General features: G+C 43.1%; 1 protein-coding gene across 4 annotated transcripts in view; it reads left to right on the plus strand.

The window, feature by feature from the left end:
- Nucleotides 1-527: 527 nt before the first annotated feature.
- Nucleotides 528-20,949, plus strand: part of ccdc85cb (coiled-coil domain containing 85C, b) — a 46,719-nt gene continuing 26,297 nt past the window's right edge. For 2 of the 4 annotated variants that reach the window (XM_051408165.1, XM_051408166.1), the window contains exon 1: nt 528-1,943. In XM_051408165.1, coding sequence (XP_051264125.1) covers nt 1,226-1,943 — 718 coding nt within the window. In that variant the 5' untranslated portion in view covers nt 528-1,225. The remainder of the gene's footprint in view (nt 1,944-20,949) is intronic. The other 2 variants (XM_051408167.1, XM_051408168.1) reach the window with 1 other exon arrangement.

The following is a 20,949-nucleotide window of genomic DNA, read 5'->3' on the forward strand; positions in this document are numbered from 1 at the left end:
AATCTCAACATAATGTATATGCTCAATGTACCTTCTATTTATTGTCTTTAATCTATATTTGTTTGCTAACTGTGAGCTACTGGATACCTAAAAATAAAAAGTATTGCAATTCAAGAAGCCTAAACATAACACTGACGATCAAATATAATCAAATACATAAAATACATAATATAACTGTTCTCTAAAAGCTAAAGAGCTGTGCATTATTGGGCAGGGACTTATTAATGTAGTCATAAAATACATAAACACTACATAATACATAAATACTCGTTCCGAGCCACAATCCAGTGGTGTGTTGTTAATTTGGAGTGGTTCATATGTTTTGGACAGTCCTGGGAGCCTCTCGCTGTTCCTTTAAGGGGGCCGAGCCTGCGCCTGCTGAGGCTCCGGCGCACTGTTCATCTACCTGCTGCCCACTCCTCTCCCACGTCTTGATTGGCCGTCTTGGCCGAAATCCTCTTGAATGATTTCAAACCCGAGTGTTTGGACAAGAAGGGGGAGGGGGAGGGGGGAGAGACGGGGAGGAGGAGGAGGAGGAGGAGGAGGGGGGGTGTCGGCTGCTAATTCCGATCTGGCTGGCAGAAGGGCTTGAATCCTCCGTCCTCCACCAGCACACCACCTCAGTAAAGAGGCTTATCCGAGGAGGAGCGTTGTTGACGGTATAACGCGTCCAGGAGAGCCGGTACAACAACAAAAAAAGTGGGCTTTTCTAGGTGTCGGATTTACGCGAGTTTTCACCTTTTTTTGCTTTTTGTTTAGCTAACATTTAAAATTCCGGGTTGCTTTGGTTTCCTGGCCACTATCGTTTGAATGGAGCGATGTTGAGCGCAGACGGCGCACATTGCGATGGGACGCGGGTCGTTGTGCTGACGGGACTCGGCGCCGGGGAACCAGGACTTGATTGAAAATCACTGGTAATCGATTTTAAATCATGTGTTGTCGTTATTGACGGAATGTGAGCACCAGCAGTTGTTTTGGCGAGATTCATAAAGGATTTTCTTTTAAAAGATTAATGAGGGCATTCAGTCCATACACGGGTTGCCATAGCATCACATTAATATTATCTGTTTCATTATCGGCCTGTTGAAGAGGAGGGCATCGCGGTACTTTCTCATATTTTGGGACAATGTGTTCGTATTGTGGTTAAATGAGTTTTGACAGTTAATTTCAAGCCACCTTTTTTTTTTATTTAAAAAACAAACTGAGACTCACAGCCAAGGCAGTTATGGCTAAAAATCCGTCCGAGGGACCGAAGGAGGATCTGAGCCAGCTGACGGACGAGGAGCTCCTCCGGTGCAGCAAAGACGAGCTGGTCCGGAGATTAAGGAGGGTTGACAGCGAGAAAATGAACTTGATGATCGAGCATGGGAACATGATGAAAGACATCAACCGGCGGCTGCAGGTGCACCTGCACGAGATCCGGAGCCTGAAGGAGATCAACCAGAAGCTGCAGGACGACAACCATGAGCTCCGGGAGCTCTGCTGCTTCCTGGACGACGACCGGCAGAAGGGCAAGAAGCTGTCCCGGGAGTGGCAGCGCTTCGGCCGCTACACCGCCAGCGCCATGTGGAAGGAGGTGGGCACCTACATGATGAAGCTGAAGGAGCTAGAGGCCAACCAGGACACCGTGTTGAGGGAGAACTCTGAGCTGAAGGAGATCATCCTCATGCTGGACGAGGAGAGGAACGGAGCCGGGTCCAGGAGCTCCATAGACAGTCAGTCCAGTTTGACCAACCTGAACGGTGGCACCGGCACGGTCAGGGATGTGGGAGACGGGAGTAGCACGTCCAGCACGGGTAGCGCAGGTAGCCCTGATCACCACAATCACAACCACATACACAAGCCCACCTCAGAGAACAGTAAAACGGGCTCCACCATGAGGAGGTCCATGGATGACCTGTCAGCACCGCACCATCACAGGAGCATCCCCAATGGACTTAATGGTGAGTGTACACAACACACACACACACACACACACACACACACACACTCCCCCTTCCACCTGTGGAAACACACCTGGCTGCCATAATCTGTATGCAAATTTAACACAGGCCCCCACAAGACGCACTTCCTAGAGTCCAACCAATCAGATGAGAGATTAGTTCCCAAATAAACCATGTTCTCTTGCATTAAACATTAGTGAATTCGCCCTTTTTTATTATCTTATTGATTTCATTTCATATCCAAAAGTTGCTCTCATGGGCTGGGATGTATGTCCAAAAGTTACCCCTGACTTAAAAAGACCTCCAGACAAGAGACACAAGTTGTTGCCCTTTTGAGGCCTTGTGAAATGATAGTTGCCCTATTATATTTCTGTGGTGGAGCTCTCAAAATACACACATGCCACTGACCTCTCACATCTGTATCCCTCTTTTTGGTTTCATTGCTCGTAACTAATACAGACAGGATGTGTTGCGTAGTCCCCATGTGCGTGTGATTGCACTGACAACATATGCTGATCAAAACTGCTGTGAAGGATTAACATGGGGGGGGGGGTCTTGGCTTAACCTCACTGTAAAGTCTTGATTGGGGTGATTATAACACACACACACACACACACACACATATGCACACACAGTATCCTTAAGTGGCTTTTTCAGTCCAACGCTACCCCATCATGTGAATCTGTACTGATTTAGGTCACTGCACTCGTGGTCCTCAAGGAGAAGGACTTATCTAAATAGCTTTTAGAGAGGGCTCAAGCAAATTTTATTTATTTTTTTGAGGGTTGTTTGCTGATTATCATTGTTGTCTTTTGGTTGCGGGAGAGTACTCTTGTCTGCTTAGAGCCCGTCGGAAATGCATGGCATGGGACCAGAAATCAATGTCCCTGTTTTAAGACCTAAATACGCGGCTGAAAGCTCCGAGCTGGGATGAAAATGATGGAACAGGAGGACACTAAGCCTCGTTTAGCTAGTACATGGGCTGATAACTCGCCATGATCTGTTTGGCGAGGGGAATAAATTCTGTTTCATGGGAGAAAAGCAATCCCCCCCATCCAGTTGAAACCTTACATATTTTATTTTTTTTCATTTTTACCCTGAATTACAAGGACAAGGCATCAGCAGCGTATAGGAGCTCAAAGCAAGCGGCTTCACATCAGATCACATAGATCACACGTTATCCATCAGACATTCCTGGAATTATGGACTGTGGAAAAACGTGAAGGTAACAAATGCTAAAGGATGGAAGCACGAGGGAGAGCCGAGGGAGCCCTTAATCCGGAAAGACATGCACTCGCACGCCAACACACACATTTTTGGGCGGTGTTTGGCTGTCATTACGTAACATCAATATTGTGTCTGCAGCGGCCCAGCACCTCTCTAAGCTGCTGTTTTGCTTTGTGTGTGTGTGTGTGTGTGTGTGTGTGTGTGTGTGTGTGTGTGTGTGTGTGTGTGTGTGTGTGATATTGTGTGCCCCTGAGGCTCTCTTCATTTGGAATGAAACAACTAGCATGGGAGAGACCCGCTTCCCTTGAGAGAAGGTTTATTATTTCATTGTTAAAACCAATGCATTGGTAATGAGATTGATGATGCTATCTAGTCCTAAACAAAGCTGAGCATCACAAATCTTTCTGGCTTCTACATAATTGGAAACAACTCCGTGCGGAAAGAAAACAGCTATTATTGACATGGTGTTGTGAAATAACCCAAGATAGCAATCGCTTAAAAATGTCAACAAAGCAACACTGCATTGATCCTAATCTACTATAACACAAGTTGGATGAGTGTACCCAGAGGCAGTCGGACAAAACAAGTGTTTTTCACCCCTCCTCTCAATTAATACAGCTCAAAAACCTGCTTGGATAGAAAATGTAATTGTCCGCAAGTAGACACTCGCTTCTACAGAGGCCCGACTAGTAAGAAAAATCTTCACCAGCACAGATTTTACTCAGTTGGCTGCTTTGAAATCTGAGTGGAGTGACCATGTCGTGAGGTCAGATCTGGCCGCGGTGTGAGGTCCGCAGAGTGACTTTATTTAATGCTGTCCAAATGCCAGTGGCTCCCCTGGGCATTTAGGAGACAAGCTCAAGGATTGCCGCTCAAGTGCTAAATGAACAGCATCTGTCCGCTTGCCAGAGACACACAAACGGGAAGAAGAAGAAGAAGAGGATGAATGTGCTTGGTGTCCTAATGGCAAAACTGACTGTTTGTTTGAGCTTGTGCTTCATATCTTTACAGTCAACATTTTTAAAAACAGTTTTTCATCTTCTTTTTTTTGCAAATGTAAATTCTCTTTACAGGCAAAAGAGGCACTAGAAGAGGAGTGTATAAAAGGGGGCCCAGCAAAGGGCCCCCTCAAAGGGTCTCAGTCGTGTTGGGGGAGTGGCTGAATGGAGGTATGGGGTTGGCTGGGAAGCCTCGGGGTGGAGTGGTGGGGGACTGTAGGAGGGCATATTGTGCTCAAAAGAGGTTGGGTTTCGGAGACATCCTGCTGTCTGCTTAATTGAATTTCTTGTGCATTGACACGGCTGACAAACCCCCCCCCAACCACCCCCTTCCTTTAGGGATACAGGCTGTGTGTGTGCGTGCATGTTTACTTGGACAGAGTGTGTGTGTGAGTAATCTGTGAGGGGAGCTAAGGCTTCTGTTCTGAAGAAATAAAAAAGAAAGAACAGCAGGGGCTATGTTGAGTACCACTGTGTTTCATAGCGCATAATAGTGACTTCTCAACGTCTGCATACGCTTTTGGTGGTCTGGAACCCAATTCCAGTCAAAGCCCAGATGAAATATGATGCTGTCACAGAGAGCTTGCATTGGGCTCCCCTTTAGTGCCACACAGGCTCAGTATAGCTGTGTGAGATTCAGACAAAGTGGCCAAGCGAGACAGCAAAGTGCTGCTTTGACATTGTCCAGATGAACCGATAAAGATCCTCTCTGCAATAATGCTTGTTGACCTTTAACAGACCCTCACACATTCCCCTGGCCTTTTAGCTGCCAAATGGCTTTACAGGAACAATGTTTCTTACTCAGCAGATAAAGTGACTCTAAACACGGAGCGAGGTTTCCCAGACATGGACAGAGAAAGAGAATATTGTACGACCCAGGCTGACGTCAACATATTTTGCTACTTTTACCACTTTTGAAGGGATAGTGTAGCAGCTCATGTTGTGCAGAGGTCTGTGTTTTTCATTAAAAGCATCAGAAAGTTGTCCATGTCTATGATGTTACCAGTATAATGCATGACTTGCAGTTTGAACCAATGAAAGATGAATTATTATTTAAGTTAGAAGTATAAGAAACCGATAATGTAAGGTACGGTACCTTGTGGTGTGGGTAAGGACATTGTATGGACTGACTCATGTAAATGGAATTCAGTCCAGCTGTGCAGGGACAACTTGCACATTTATGCAGCCACAGTTGCTTTATCCTTCACACCGGTATGTGTGTGTTTGTTTTTCCACGTGTGTGCCAGAGGCAAGCAAGATGTTGAATTGGGCCTAACCTCTGTCGACTGCTGTAGACAGCACAATGACAAAGTGGACCTACATTACAGAAAGGTTTACAGTGGCCTCTCCCTTCTCTCATATCTAAACGCTTGGTCATAGCAACATATAAAACAGGTTTTGTGGTGAATTCAACTCGCTTGCAGGGGTGAAGTAAATCTGTGTGGATTTTTTCCCATTGAGCTCGACTTTGGTGAACTTTGACTCACAAACTCATGCTGTCGAACAGTTAGCAAGCTGTCTTGACAGTTCAAACATTTAATGGAACAGAAGTCCAAAATTGAAGAAGCTAAGCTGTAGCTTAGTAGCTATGCCTTAATTCTTTTCAGATATCATGATCATGAGTCTGTCACTCCAATCAGGTGTGTGTGGCTCTCAGAAACCAGTCAGATGGGTTAGTGATTCACTGGAGAGTTAGACCCGCAGGAGCTTCAGCACAATGCATTCATTCACATTCGATTTTTAAGTTTCACATGGAAGGAGACTACTTGTGCTGGCCTCCTACATTAGTTCTCTTGCGTAAAGTGTGCTTCTCCTAAGGAGCCATGCCTTCCTATGTTTAGTCACTCTGTTGAGTCACCCTATAAACCTACCCACTTAGGCTCAAATTAGGTTCAAATTAGGCCTAATTAACTCATGGAGAAGTCATAAAATTGCGTGTTTAAACTGGGGTCTTTAGCACCTGGCCTTTAAAGTGTGTGTGTGTGTGTGTGTGTGTGTGTGTGTGTGTGTGTGTGTGTGTGTGTGTGTGTGTGTGTGTGTGTGTGTGTGTGTGTGTTTAATATATGAGGTGCTACAGTGATTGTGAACTCTTCCCCTTTCTGATTTGGAGGCTTTTCTCTCCCTGTCTCACTCTTTTCAGTTTCTTTTTCTTTTACCCTTGGGGACTGACGTGACCTAAAAACTCACAATGAAACTGTAGAACCAGCCCTCCCAGTTGGCTGTGTGTGTGTGTGTGTGTGTGTGTGTGTGTGTGTGTGTGTGTGTGTGTGTGTGTGTGTGTGTGTGTGTGTGTGTGTGTGTGTGTGTGTGTGTGTGTGTGTGTGTGTGAACACAAATTAGGCAGTGTCTTGTGTCTTGATATCCACATTCATGTGTGACTAAAGCATCTGCTAATTTTCCCTTTCCCTTTTTTTTTATCAATACACTTTCAAAGTCAAGAAGTCCCTAAGTGTAGTCTTGAATTAAAAGATCTACTGGGGTCACTTTTTAAGTGACAGAATCAAAGTTACTTGGAAATTGTACAGTGATTTAAAACAAAGAGTCAGTCTGGCTATTAATATCTCTACTGTCTTTCCTAAATAAACATCAATCAGTCACCGCCATGTTGTCAAAGTGAGTTTGGTGTTTCTCTGTGTGAGCTCCTTTCTCATTTCAAAGGAAACCGGAGAATCAACAATACAATGGTGTTTTCCTCTCAGCTGTGGTTTCAAGTCATTGTGTGGCATGTTCGCGGGGTCTAAACAGGAATAGGATGTTGCTGCTGATATCCTGCTTGTCCACACTTAGATGTTTCTGCGGCCCAAGAAGCTGACTTGGTTTCACCCCTATGGTTACATTTGTACATTTCTCACACACCTCCCAGGGTGCATCATCAGAAATTAAAAAAAAAGGACATGGCAATTAAACTGAAATAACAGCTTTTAAGAATATTATAATTGCGAAAATGAATAGGATCACATTGGGTCATGTTAAAACATGCAGTAGTAATTGTAGCCCTCTCTGATACCTGCTGTTCCAAAAGGAAATGCTAACACATGTTGCTTCAGTGTTTAGTTTAGTAGGTTGCAAATTACTCCTAAAGACATATTAAATAGGACAGTCTCATTTTTCTTTCATTAACTTCTTCAGGTTTTGTTGATATTTTAACTTTAAATGTGTTCTACAGTGACTGAGTTGTTTTTTTTTAGGGCTCTCCTCAAATGATCTGGCTTGCGTTTCCCAGCACCCTGTCTGCCTGTGTGAGGCCTGGTCAACTGATAATGCAGATAATGGAGTAGAAACACGCACACACATAGATACACGCAGGGGAGACCGAGAGACAGAGCCACGGGGCAAACTCTCAGCTGTGTACTGTCAATGAAAAGCCAGCCTGTCAGGATGTCCCACATTCCTGGATAAACAAAAGAGGAAGTGGGTCTCTCCTCTTAGTAACACAGCAGGAATGAGACTGCATGGGAAGAGGAACAGGAAGATGGAAAACGAAAGAAAGCATGTGTCACTGGGTCACTTTTTTTGAACTTTTAACACCCCCGTCTCCTCTTACCTGACAGACTTCACTTCTCCGGTCCTTCCCCCTCCCTCCTTCTGCATCCATATCTCTCTCTCTCTCTCTTTTCCTGTGAACCTGCTGCTTGATCCGCTGTCCGTTCACTCCCATCAACACAGCACTCAGCCGACAGAATGAGGTTATAGAGCCAGCATGAGCCCCCGCGCACACAGACGTGGACTCACTGGAAGATCTAATGCCTTAGTTTTTGTTTTTCAACAAGTGCTGCATGCTGGATGTTACTTTGTGTGGTCGTCACTGACATATTTCTGGGACATAAATGTGGTGTCATACCAAGTAAACAGTGAGTGTACCCTATAAATATCAAGACAATTTCAGCCACTTATCTCAGCCTTCCTCTCTCTGCGTCTCCCTCTACGTCTATACTGATCTAAATGCGTGTCCTTCTTTTGTGATCGTTGGGCGGTGGGCTGCTGGAGGGGCTGGGTTGCTCAGTCGCCTAGGCAACAACAATGATCAGTGGGGCGAGTGGACGGCGCCCACGCCTAGCCTCAGAGTCGCTGAAGCGTAGGGAAGGAAGGGATAGGGGGATGGGGATAGGTTTGGGCCTGGTTGGCCTCCATGCTGGTTGACCCGTGTAGAATGATGCCAGCCAAAGCGAGGTCAGCTTTGTGTGTGTGTGTGTGTGTGTGTGTGTGTGTGTGTGTGTGTGTGTGTGTGTGTGTGTGCTCGCTGCAGTATTTCCCACAAACAGCATGTGGTCTGAGATACACTCATTTTCAGTTATAATATGATATTGGTCCAAGGTTACACTCTTGACGACTAATACATTTAGTGAATTGCATCATGTTGAAGGGTTTATTTACACATTTTATTGGCTTTATTTACACAGTGAGCACACGAGGAGCGATATTAGCATTCATTCGGAGTTGTGTTTTTGGGGCGACCTGACAAATGTCCAAATGCTCTCTTTTCTATCTCTGTTTTTGGTCTGCATCAACTCCTAAAGGAAAATATCTCCACTATGTTCACCGGCTACTTTACATAAAACCAAAACAATAAGCTGAAAGATGATAAAAGCTCTGTAGAGCTAGGGGGAACTACTGCTTTAAAAAAAAAAAGATGAATCTTGTCATTTCTTGATATTGTGTTTCTTGTACCTGCTTCATCTCCCCTAGACCAACAGATTGGACTAATTCGTAATCTTATAGTTGCTCAAAATAAAGGAGAATAGCTGCTAGATCCCCCATTGAAATACAATCATCTTTGGAGACAACCTAGCTTGTAGGGAGAATTCTTTTAGAGTGTTTGTTCTACAGTTTTTTATTTAACCTACCGTCCCTCGCTTGTCCTCTGTCCCACTGTCAGCCTGTCCTTACCTGACTAAAGTTTATTTTAATGAGCCGTGCTGCACCCCCGGCAAGGCCCATATTGATCTGTGTTAAATGTCAAATCTAAACAATTGATTAAGATGCAAATGAGAGACACAGGAGGGGAGTTCGAAAGAGTAAGTGGGTTCAGGTGGCACAGTGACAAATCCCCATCTGGGGTTGCACCACAAACTCACCATCAGCAATCCGATTCTGTCTATACATCACACCCAGTGACCTTCGACAGTGGAACAGTCCCAGGTTGCCAAAAGTCAGCAACTCCTACGCAGAACAGCTCTTCATCAGCTCCTTTTCGAGGCCTGGGAGGAACAAGGCGTTCATCTGGATTTTCTGCCTGTCAGCTCTTTGCTTTTGGTTACTGTGACACTGGAGCCTGGAGTCAGCACATGTCTTCACCTTGCTTGCATTTAGATAGTGCTGTCACCTCACTCCAACATTTAGTCTAACAGTTATAGATTGTTTTCCTCTAGTGCTTAAAATGTGGGCATGGGGCCACTGTTGGTGGGTCCCACATGGAATGGCCCATTAGTTTTCTGGTTGAGAAACGTAATTCCTCATTTGGAATTTGTGCAAATGTTTTGGCTGACTGGAATCTCTGTTGCAACGTTGAAATATTGAAGCACTTGATTGGTTGCTTAGATGATAACAACTTCATAGACATAACTGGGACTTAGAATAACCTGCAAAAAATGTGAAACTGGCGGCCAGCCCTTGAGATGAATGAGATAATGTGGAGTTTTGACGGTCTGCTGAAGCATCTGGAATGAATTGTTCAGTCTCAGCACTGTTGCTCTATCCTCAGGAAGTTTTTTGGGATGGTTTCAGGTAACCCTGTTTTGCTATTCTGGAGGCTAATTTCCTCTTGCAGGCCAGTTTTAAGTGCCAAGACTGGACTGTTTAACTTGGAAAAACATGTTCCTGTTTTGGTTTGGGATGGGCCTTGAGACAGACATTTCTCCCGACTTATTCTTGTTACTTGGAGCCTCTAGAGGAGCAGTAGTTGAAACATTTGGTTTGATCGTGTGTGTGTGTGTGTGTGTGTGTGTGTGTGTGTGTGTGTGTGTGTGTGTGTGTGTGTGTGAGAGATGAATGCAGAAATGGAATTCTTTCTTTATTTTATAAACATGTAAAGAATTAACTGATTTGGGAACATATGAGTTGTATTTTGAAGTCTTGTGTTACAGTGGCGGAGGTTATGGAGTTTGAACCGCCCTCCTCCTCCTTTCCAATAATGCCCCACATTAAGGCCACTGTAGCCATCTGTCAGGGTAGCTTATTGTTATCCACGTAATGTTACAAAGTCAGTGGAAAAAAGTTTCCTATCTGTCCCTCTGAACTTTTAGAAGACTTGGTGGGGGGCTTACATGGATGTATCTCTTTACATAGGAGAAATACAAAGCACTGATACAGTTTGTGAAAGAAAGGGTGAATTAACATTAAGTGTCTGGAAAGTTTATTCAAAAATGGGATGATGTTGCTTTACCAGATGATCTTTTCCTTTCCTTTTCTCTTAGCCACACTAGTGGTATTACTCTGGGGATAGAAATGTTGGTCTATATAGCAACTGTTAAAAGCATTGGATGGATTGCCAGGGAATTTTGCACAGATATGCATGCCCCCCAGAGGATACATTTTAATGACTTTGGTAAATCCCTGACTTTTCATCTGGCGCTATCAGAAGGTCAAAGTTTTCACTTATCCTGTGAAATATCTCAACATCTACAATATGGATTGGCACAAATTTGCTCCAGACGTTCATTGTTCCCTGATGATTAATCCTACTGACTTTTCATCTAGCGCCACCATGACATTGCGACATTTGTGGTTTTCAGTAAAGTGTCTTGATGGATTGCTGTGAAAATTGGCTCAGACCTTTATGTCTCCCTCAGGAAGAATTGTAAAAACTTGGGTGATCCCTTTTAATGTAGCACCATCATCAGGTCAGAATGTTTCCAATACTTGGCTTTATAACCAAATACCCCTGAAACTGATGACATCCCCATCATCCTCAGCTGTACTTTATATTTAGTACTGATAAAAAAGGTTGGAAAGCATGCAAAAACACAGATAGTGAACACAGTAAACATTGCCTGCTAAACATAGCATCATAGTACCATTGTGAGCATGTTAGCATTCAAAATTGAGCTCAAAATCAGTTCAAGTACAGAGCCTTGTTTATCTTCACTCAAATCTCTTCTGTACCAAATAAAAAACTTGAAAAACGTGCCAATATTTTGAGAACTGCGATAATGATCTGAATTAAGATGGACAATAAACCAAACACTTGGTTCTAAATATATTCACAAATGTTATAATGCTCAGTCTCCTTTTGCATTATTAGGTAAAATATAAAGAGGAAATTTGACCAATTATAAGTAGGTAGCCACGTGAGGAAGGTTAGAGACCAGCTTTAAAATCTCACTGCAGTGAATACATCAATATTCCCCCAAAACATTAAATATTCATTCCAAAAAGATTCACGTTTTTCCTGCGCCCCAGCCGTGCTGCTCATGACAAATACTCAGCCACAATCTGATTGCTGTTGAAATTCCATCAGAAACGTATTAAGACCACCCCACTTAACCGGGTTTGGCCTCGGATTATAAGGGCTGATCAAAGTCATTATTTATTTGAAGTCCGCCAAGTGTAGAGTGTTCAATTCCACTGATGTGACTGTCACAATCATAAAGCGCTTAGGTGAAAGCTGATAATCATCAAAGCCGTTTGTCTGACTAAATCAATGACTGCCATCCTTGATGGATGAGAGGGAGAGGTACACGTACAAATGCATTTGATCCTTTCATCTGTTTGCATCTATTTGACATTCACAGTATTGGAGGATATTTGCTGGTATTAGTGTTTGTGGAACAACCATCAGGGATGTCCACATGATTATCTAAAACTCTGGAGATGTTCCTGGGTCTTCCTCTGATCCTCTTTAACTCTATCGGAGTTAGCTCTGGGTTCAGCAGATGAACTGATAATGTCTGATCACACAGGGGCTGCTTGACTCTGGTTGGCCACAGTGAGTGATCTTAAAAGGGGATGTGGCGGAGATTGATGAATGGAGAATGGAATGAAAGGAGGGGGATAGGGAGACTTTGGTTTAAGAGCATTTTGATAGAGGGCAGAGAGAAGACTTGGTAGCCTCTCTTGTTTGTGCTGCAGTCGGTTTCTGTCAGGACGGCCGTTATGGCTTCGTACAGAGTTGTACGGAGCCATTTATTCATCTTCAGAGGGGCATCATGCAGCATATTTCATACTCACTCACACTCTGAGACACTTCTGACGGACAATTAAAGCAGGCTTGTTTTTCCTCTCCAGTACTGTGGCCCCACACTGCTCCACTCTGCTGCTGTTTTTTGGGATTTCAGCATCAGCACATTTTGAATCAGGCATTAGCTTGCAAGGCAACAATGGTTAGTTAAAACTCACAATTTAATTTAGCTATAGTTGCATTTATGAATCAAATAGCTACTATCAAAATGGATGGATTCTAACTTAAGAACGGCATCATGCATTGTAGCATTATATAATATGCTTCTGATACTTACAACTGATGGAAGTGCTGCTGCAGCTGTGACATTTTCAATGATGTCTGGGCGAGGTTAGACTGAGTGAACTCAATGAACCCACCCACGCGTCGCCTCACATACAGACACAACTGCACAGAAGAATCTTTCCGTCAAAGCTTGCCCATTTCTTTGATGGTTCCACTTTGACCTGTGGCTGTCTCAGTAGCTACCCATCACTATTTTGCAATATATTAATTGATCAGCAAAGCCAGAGGAGATGTTTTACAGTGCGTTATCTCCTATGTATCCTCTCTGTCTTACCCGCTCTCCTCTCAGTCAACAAAAGATGTAAAGGGATTAAACCATTGATGAGCTCTGCCGTGGCTCTCTGGAACATGAGGGGAGGGCTTTTCCGTTAAAAGGATTTGAAAATCGGGATCCATTGCTGTATCTCCGTCCGCCACTCTTTTAAATACATGGCACGTAGCCCTTCGTATGATATGCACTGTATGAACCGAGGCACTCTCTTAAACCCTTTAGAAGACTTAACAGTGTTAAAGAGCATGCCCACTTGATGACTTGATGAAAGTGCCCTTATTAGGGTGCAGCAGGGCGGGGATGGGGGTGGATCTCCTAGAGTGTTGTTGAGGAGAACCTCTAAAAGAAAGATGCAAGGTTGAAGATTCAGGAGCAACAGAGGACACTGCAGAGCAAGCAGCTTCTTCTTTTGCTTGTTGCTAGGATACTATGCCCTTTTATTCAGTATTATGGGGTGTTCTTTACCACGCTTTCTCTACACAGTGGCACCTCCTTTTAGCTCTGTGGCTTTCTACTGTACATCTCTCTCACCCTGCTTTTGACAAATTTCTTCTGTCAAGTTTTATTCTTCTAAACAAGTTGAATCCTGTTGCAGAGGAATGCATCCAGATCCAGGGATTTGGTGGCTTTAAATCTGTGCTCCCTTAAGGGGAAATGTGGATTGTATACCTGTAGGGTCTTCTTCTAGTTTGAACACGTACAACAAACAAAAACAGCAGGCATTAAATGAAAAAGGATGAGGAGGCAGCATGTCGCCATGTGCTACCGGTTAGTAATTCTCCATGCTACATATGGTGCAGTATTTATATGACATGGAACAAGATGAAAGGTACAATGTGAGCGATTTCCATGCAGAAGTTAATAATTGACCATTGGATGAGGGAATGGTATCATAAAATCCCACCAAGTAGAATGAAAGCAGAAGCATGGAACTGATTCCTATTGTGATGATGTTGTATTTACCACAGTGATGGCTGCGTGGTTCACTGAATGGGTGGAAAGACTGACAGAGGAGGTTTAGAAGATCCCACATCAGTGGCCGTCAACTGATGAGGGCTGAGGAAAAGAAATGAGGAGAGTTGAGAAAAATGTGGGAGAGGGAGAGCTGGGATTAGGAGTAATTTATGATGGTTGGGGTTATGGAAGGTTTGGGGGGGGTGCAGGAAGAGGGAAGAAGAAAGGAGTGAGAGATACAAGAAAACATGAAAAGGGGAAGCAGAGACGGGGAAAGGGAGGAAAAAGAGCAGATGAGGGGGTAGTATAGAGCTTGAAAAGAAGGATGTCACACATAGGAGGCACAGCTGGAAATGGGCCATTCCCAATACCTCAGCTGCTGCCGCTGAGAGGTTGGGATGAAAAAAAAAAAACACTTTAAAAACACAGAAAAGGACTGAAAGGCCAGAAATATCACTGCACCTGCAGAGCACTGAAAAATGCACACTACTGAGCACTGAATGAAGACTAGCTGCTGACTTTTCATACTTTTATTTTCAGAGAAGTAAATATTTCAACAGAGAAATCTGTTTTATCTCCACTCACACAGTTGCTATCGCCATACTTTTATATTTTGACTTTTTTCCCCCCAATAAAAAAAAGGCTTGCAAGGTACATTTTCTTCAAGCCTTTTGGCTACATGAATAATTTATATAGCTTTTTTATTCTTCTAACTCATTCCTGATACTTTCATCTATCAGATACTGAAAATCCAGATCATCTGTTTCCAGGAATTTAAGGAATTCATATTGTTGCCTGTATTGAAACTTGGTTCTGCTGTACGTGATAAGAGAGATTCCTGTATCATAACAAGTACATGCACATAAGCAAACATAGCGCACACTCCCTCTCCACATTCCAGACGCCAGCTTAAGCCAACAAACAGCAACAGTATGCAAATCTGTCATAGCTTTGTTTTTCATAGACTTGCACGTTACCCTCAGTGTGTTTCATAACTGACCCAACCTGGAGTTTTTCTAGCTGCTTAAATGCTTTGCTATCGTCAAATATCTCCAAAGGTGCTCTGAAGTTGATTTATTTACAGTTTTGCTATGAGTTATGCTCTCCAGTCTGAGATAGTAAATGTAAAATTGTGATTATTGCAAAGCTCCAGATGTTTATAGGTCTTGGGTGGGAAGCTGCCTTGCGTTAAAATTTTTGGGGAATGTCAATTACAAGAGTGTGCTGACAGGAACTTGGATGGAAGGTAAAGTGAGCGCAGTGTATTGTCATTATGTGGTAAAAAAAAAGGCCGTGAGCTGGTTATGTAAGTCAGGCGTCGGCGTCTGTGAACATGCCCTGTTGATGAACTGCCTCATGGGATTTCACATGCAGAAGGAAAAATGTGAGAGAAGGGTCAAATTAGAGTTCACGATCCACATGTCGAAGAGAGAAACGGGACATTTGATTTTGATTATTTACACATTTCAGTGCTATGTAGCGCCATTGAAAGGGTGCAGTTTTTGTTATACATGAATGTAAATGAAGCCAATAATTGAGCTAGTGAAGCAGATAAATACGCTGACATCAGTCTTCAGCCTGCAGCAAGCCACTATTGTGCTTTCATCTGTCTTTTTGGGGTACTGCTGTGCTGACACCATGCAGATGTGAGAAAATCAAAGATCCATCCGTTCTTTTCTTTACCTGCTTTTCTCCTGCAGAGAAGAGCTGGAACCTTTCCTAGCACACATTAGGGTGAGGGACGGTCGGACATGGACAGGTCGGCAGTCATCACAGCGGTTAACACAGAGCGACAGACTAACACATTCACACCTACAGGCAATTTACAGGCACCAGTTTTAACCTGACCTGCGTGTCTTTTGAGTGTGGGAATAAACTGAGCACACAGGAAATCCACAGATGCAGGGGCAACAGGAAAACTCTAAATGGACCTCCACCAGTTGAAAACGATTTTGAGGACAAAGAGGTAGCATATGTTCCTATTTGCTAATCTTGAGCTTTTACATTAAGATGATTAGTGGTTTGATAACCCTCCATTTACATAAAACGACCAAAGGCTTGTCTAGAGCAAGTTAGCACTGATTTAGCTTCTCTCAAACCTCTCTCCTGTTACAAATTCAGAATCACTTTTGTTAAACTATACATTTATTAGAATTTGTCTTGTTTGTAGTCTCCAGAGACACCATTGGCCCTCAGTCATACAATCTCTTTATCCATGGCTATTTCTTGTACCAGTTTCTGTCAGTGATTTACTGTTGACCTCCCTCTGTTTCACCGTGGGTCTGCTGGTAAGATCCATTTAGTCAGAGGGACCACCTGGTCGCCACCGGCTCGTTCTGATCTGTGTCACTCACTGCTAATGTGAGTTGACACAGCAGCTCCCAAAGGACAGCTGGCTCCGCAGCATACAATGGAGGCCAAGCAGTGTCTGACCCAACTGTGCCTTCCAAGGTAGAGTTAGTCTGGCTTGTGCTGTTGACTCATCTCTTCTGCCTTTTGACTGCGGCTGCACAGGTCTCTGAGGTGTGCTGGCTGACTTTTATTGGACTAACTTTGAGTGTGCACGTAGCAAAAAGGAAGAGGCAAAAATAGCACAATTGCTGTTGACACATTTAGTTTGTAATATCACACATCATTCAATGTCTTTGGCCTAACCCTAACCCTATGGCCTTGTCGAGACCTGGTTCCTTAAAAGATAAGCAGTGTGTGTGTAGATGCAGCAGGGGAAGGGTTGCGATTCACCTGACATAGAAATGTGTCTTTAAAATAAAGATTTAGGGAGAGAGAGGTGATGACACCCAGCAAAGGCCTACAGGTCGGGGTCAAACCCATGGCCGCTGCAGCAGGGACTCAGCCTTGGTACATGGGGTGCCAGCTCTGCCCCATAAAAATGCATACAGTAATTTCTGCTGCTGAATGATGGCTAATATTCAGAATATTTGGTATATTAAATAATATATCAGTTTAATATAGGAATAGATAAACATTTTTGAAAACATGTTTATTTTCTTTATATGGAGCCAGTAGCTGCTTAGCTTAGCATAACTTGGCAGAAAGACTGAAAATATCGTTAAATATTCAGAAATTATATCAGGTCCTCTGAATCTCAATAATGTTTCATTTTACGGGGGGGTGTATATGTACTGGCTATTTTCGTGACAGGGAGCATTGCCAGGCAACCAGCAGAGACTCCAGGAAGTCACTGGTCTGATGATTTTTATACCTTTGCACAGAGCCAGGGTTAGTTGTTTCCCCTGTTTCCAGTCTTTTGCTAAGCTTATAAGCTGCAGACTGTAGCATCATGTTTAGCATGCAGACACAAGAGTGCTATCAGTCTTCTCATCTAACTCTGAAAGAAAGTAATTAAGCGTGTTTCCCAAAATATTAAACTATTGCTTTAAGCTTCATAATTTATGAACAACTAACCAAGCTAGCTAGAGTTTGTCTACTGGAGGGGGCTGAATGCTTCATCCAACCTGAAGTCTGTAATCAAATCGTTCATTTTGGACCTCTTGAAATGGTCCTTTCAGGACCAATTTTGAGGGATTCATCAAATCAGATGTTCCCTGTCTTTTAGACTGTTTACCCAGTAGCCTGAGTACTCTTATTCAACCATCTCCTATAGTTCAGTGGCTTTGGAATCCAGTGGCAGAACATCAGCTGCAGCCACAGCTATAATTTTCCAGTCACAAACAGTTTTATTTTATAGTTTGGGAAGACATTTTGCTGTTTTGCATTTCATTTATGGGACACAGACTCCAAAAAATCTTCAAAAACTGCGGCTGGTAGATTGATGAGGTCGGCTTACGATTCTGCCCTGTCAGAGGATGTATCAAACCAAACTGCCTCTGTAACCACCCTGCTGGGTAAATGATAGCCATGCATCATAAAGTGTGAAAGCGTGACTTGATGACTTGACGATGGGGTGTCAGGGAGGTCTTATATAATAAAATTACCGGTTGATGAGTTTCCATTAGGCTTTATGAGGTGTGTGTGTGTATGTGTGTGTGTCTGTGTGTGATGGAGTCCCGCTGTACTGTAGTCTTCATCAGATTGATTCAGTGGAGGTTAACCATCTGGCTATAAACCAATAGTCTCCTAATGGAATTTGTTCCTGTGATTCTCTCCGTTTGTGTGTGTTTGTGTGTGTGCGCATGCTTTTACCCCCTGTACAAGCTACACTAATAAAGCTAATGGCTATAAAGTCAGAGGTGGGGTTTAGGCCTATTAACAGGATGGAGTGCTTCAGTGCTGCAGTGGCAGTCATTGAATCAGGACCCTTATGATATACCACAGAACAGTGTATAATGACATTTAAAACCCTCCCTATGCGCTGGGCTACAGGATATATATAATGCCATAATCCACTCCATCATCCGATCAAATGTAATGCCCTAAATTCAAAACTTGTTTGACATGGTGCAGCAGCAGCAGTTGTAAATGTCATTATTGCCCTATGGGTGAAAAAAGGGGTTGATGTTTGTAACAACAACGCTGCTTAATGAAGCCATTCATTAGCTGCAATTAACTGTTGAGTGGTGTGATGAATCACTTTGACGCGATTGGAGCTGCTGCTTGTTTTATTGATTGTATACTTGGCAGAGCCCTACCATACGTTCTTCAAGTACAGTGTGTATTTTTGTAGCTAGAATACACCATTTTATACTTATGCTGCTGTACAATATGTGCACTGTTGGATGTCAGTCAGGTTTCTTTATCTGACCCTCACCATCTGTCACCACATATCTGATAAGATACCATGGAACATTTTAAATCTTTACAGGTCCATCATATGAAGAGTGAATGAACACTCATCTGAATACATGCGATCTAATTTTTTCAGTTGAATATATTAATGCAGTGGTTGCAATGGGTTGCAAGATAAACCTAGGGGGTCCCAAGATGATTGACAGTATTTTAAATAATAAATTACATGATTGTTGAAAAACCCAAAGGGATTCAGTTTATAATAGTCAAGTTTCCATCCAAATGTAGCACAAATATTAACCAAATTTCCAGAAAATTACAAAGAAAATCTGTATTAATGTGCGTTTCTATTTGTCCACTGCTGATGTGAATATTAGGAGTGAGTTCATCGAGAAAAACAACTGGTGGAGCTAATCCTCCAGTTGGGTGCCATTAAACCATTGCAGAAGAAGAGGATGCAATGAGAATGGCATAATTAGAATTAGAAAATGTGATGGAAATTTGGCTTATTTAAGGAACGTTAGAGTGATTTTCATCTGCCACTTCTCTTCATCTTTGCAGTAACAAGAGAAGTCACATGCTTCGTGTGTCATGATTTATTTGCTGAGCTTGTCGCAGTTTGTTTTTATCGATACACCAATGTTTCCACCTCAATCAACCATTTTTTGTGTGTTGAATATTTAGACTTTCTTTCAAATTTCTGGTGTTTTAACTGAAGTTTTGTGTTGCACAAACTGAAAATGTGCATAAATACAGATTTATAATACAGACAGTAGAGTAAAGTACAATGGCCACAGATACAGAGCTATGAACAAACTTGTTTGGAAGGCACACTGCTCCAGGTCAATTCAAACTGGAAACAATTAGACAAGATCAGACACTTTGGGAATGCTTGGCAGCTCTGACCAAACAAGATGTGTTAATGTTTTCAGCACAGCCCATCTCTCTCAGCCTGGCAGATCTAATGTTTGCTTGTCAGGGCTCGTAAAGGTTTACCTCTAAAAAAAGGTTGCTGCCATTTACGCTCACTTGACTCTTCCTCTCTGTGATGTTTCACACCTTTGACTCCCCATCTTTCACACTCGCAAACATACATAGATGCACATGTGCTTTTTCTCTTTCTCTGTCTGAAGCGGCTTGCCATCGGCAGTGGAAAGGGAGGGGGGTGTGTGTGTGTGTGTGTGTGTGTGTGTGTGTGTGTGTGTGTGTGTGTGTGTGTGTGTGTGTGTGTGTGTGTGTGTGTGTGTGTGTGTGTGTGTGTGTGTGTGTGTGTGTGTGTGTGTGTGTGTGTGTGTGTGTGTGTGTGTGTGTGTGTGTGTGTGTATAGACACTTGGAAGATTAAAATGTTATTTTGCTGCTGCTGCTTCTTGCAAGAAGATTTTATGTTGGGGGTAGGGGGGGTTAAAAATAGCCTGTTTCTTTGGATGTGTGTGTGTGTGTGTGTGTGTGTGTGTGTGTGTGTGTGTGTTGTACCATGTCCCTGTTTGGATACGTTTCAGAAGAAGGATGAGGGATGTCTGCGACTCAAAGCCGGAGACATTGGCCACTTTTTGCCAGTAGTTTGAAATGATTTCGAGTTGAAAGATCCCTTAGAAAAAAAATCTCAAGGGATAAATTCAGTGACATGGATAATGAGTCCTGGCTAGCCTTGTTTTCTTTTGTAGAGGAGACCTGAATGAAGCTGCGCAGTCTAGCCTCGAGCCAGCGCTAACCATTCATAATGGGATGTAATAGAATTCCCTTGGTTATTATGCCTGTTTCTGTCCTGTCTGCGCAGTATCTCTTGTCTCCCTACTGTATGTACGTCTCACTCTCATTCTCCTGTTTCCTTTCTAATGGCCTCTTTCCTGACGACTGCGGAGTAAAAGCGATGTCGTCTTCACTTAGTTTCACCACATCTCAAAACGCTGTTGTCGGGCCGAGTCAAAGGCTATGAAACTCCAGTCCAACATCAATCCAATTCTATCCGTGGTTGGGATGAGATAACTGTCTATCTGGACAGCTCTTACGTAAGATCTCTTTCACTTTGTGGCAATTACTGTGCTAATACCCCTTCTGAGATCCCTTTTATCCATCAGTGCTCGGTTAATAGTTGGTAAAGCACCGCATGACACTAGTGAATGGATTTCTCCAAGTCGTTTAGTTTTTGGAGCTTTGCCTTCTCTCCAGTAATTACATGTTTTGTTGAAATTACAGTAAAGGATTATTCCAACTAGTGTTCTTTTCGCAGAGTAATTTGGGGGATTTTGTGCATTTTGTCACAGGTGATGCTTTGTTTAGACAGACAGTCAACCAAAACAACCAGAGCTCCATTTTGTCAGCGCTTGGATTAAATCGCAGAGCCACAAGTTGAATCTTGCTTGCCCTCGCTGTCTCTCTGATTTGCA

The sequence above is a fragment of the Dicentrarchus labrax genome, unplaced genomic scaffold, assembly GCF_905237075.1.
Source record: "Dicentrarchus labrax unplaced genomic scaffold, dlabrax2021, whole genome shotgun sequence".
NCBI classification, from domain to species: Eukaryota; Metazoa; Chordata; class Actinopteri; family Moronidae; genus Dicentrarchus; species Dicentrarchus labrax.